The sequence below is a fragment of the Asparagus officinalis genome, unplaced genomic scaffold (assembly GCF_001876935.1).
Source record: "Asparagus officinalis unplaced genomic scaffold, Aspof.V1 AsparagusV1_Un145, whole genome shotgun sequence".
Taxonomy (NCBI): domain Eukaryota; kingdom Viridiplantae; phylum Streptophyta; class Magnoliopsida; order Asparagales; family Asparagaceae; genus Asparagus; species Asparagus officinalis.
In genome coordinates this window covers 55,766-56,589 of record NW_017972411.1, presented here as the reverse complement: position 1 = coordinate 56,589, position 824 = coordinate 55,766, and the positions used below count along the sequence as shown (strand labels likewise).

Below are 824 nucleotides of genomic sequence, written 5' to 3'. Positions count from 1 at the left end.
CGTCCACAAACACATTTTTGAGGAGATCATCGAGGTTCATGCTATTCAATGGCTCGCCTAAATGGGTTTGGACCTCATTGAGGGTTAGGCTATAAAGGGACCCTTGCCTGGCAAAGCTCTGGACCGGGGATCGTTGCCTGTTGCCGGTCTGAGAGGACACTGCTTGAGTCCCCATTCACTGGTTTCTCTACGCTAGAATCAAAACGAACGTGTGAAATTTCGCTCAAAACAATTGGAATTTGAAGGTGATTTCCTGCTTATTATCTAGTTTTGATCAGAGAGGCTGCATGTATCTTCGAACTTTTCGAACCCAAATCTGCAAAATTCAACATATACAGGCACTGAAGTATCTCATATTGATAGAACACCCAAAAACAAAAACAAATAAAGACTACCCACAAACCTCAGAAACCCATCAGTAAAAAAAAAAAAAAAAATCAAAACCCACCCAGAAAAACTCAAAAAAAAGACAAAAACCACATAAAATTTGGAATCTCAAGGCATGGTGAGTAAAATGAAGAAAACCCCACAGGGGTTTAAGGGAATATATCAGTCGAACGATCATACAAAGATGAAGTGTTGGAGTCAGAACTAAACACAAGCATATATCCAACAAAACCCAGGTGCAAACTGCAATCTGAACATAGAAAAAAACGAAAATGAGGCAATCTAAGGATTTACCTGCTGAGTCAGATCAGAGTCTGGTATTAGCAAAGAGCATGAAAATCCTTTCATGCTGGCTAAATCAGGACTGAACCGCAGCGACCGCACTTGGGAAAGGGAGTCGAGCCCTCAAAAAATTTGGACATTTTCTTTTTCGTCCC

At 40.9% G+C, this 824-nt stretch overlaps 1 protein-coding gene across 1 annotated transcript in view; it reads right to left on the bottom strand.

The window, feature by feature from the left end:
- LOC109827330 (ABSCISIC ACID-INSENSITIVE 5-like protein 2) overlaps positions 1-824 on the bottom strand; it is a 3,695-nt gene extending 2,871 nt beyond the window's left edge. The window contains 2 exon segments of the mRNA XM_020394321.1: positions 12-316; positions 682-824. Of these exon segments, the coding sequence (XP_020249910.1) occupies positions 12-175 (164 nt within the window). The 5' untranslated portion in view covers positions 176-316; positions 682-824.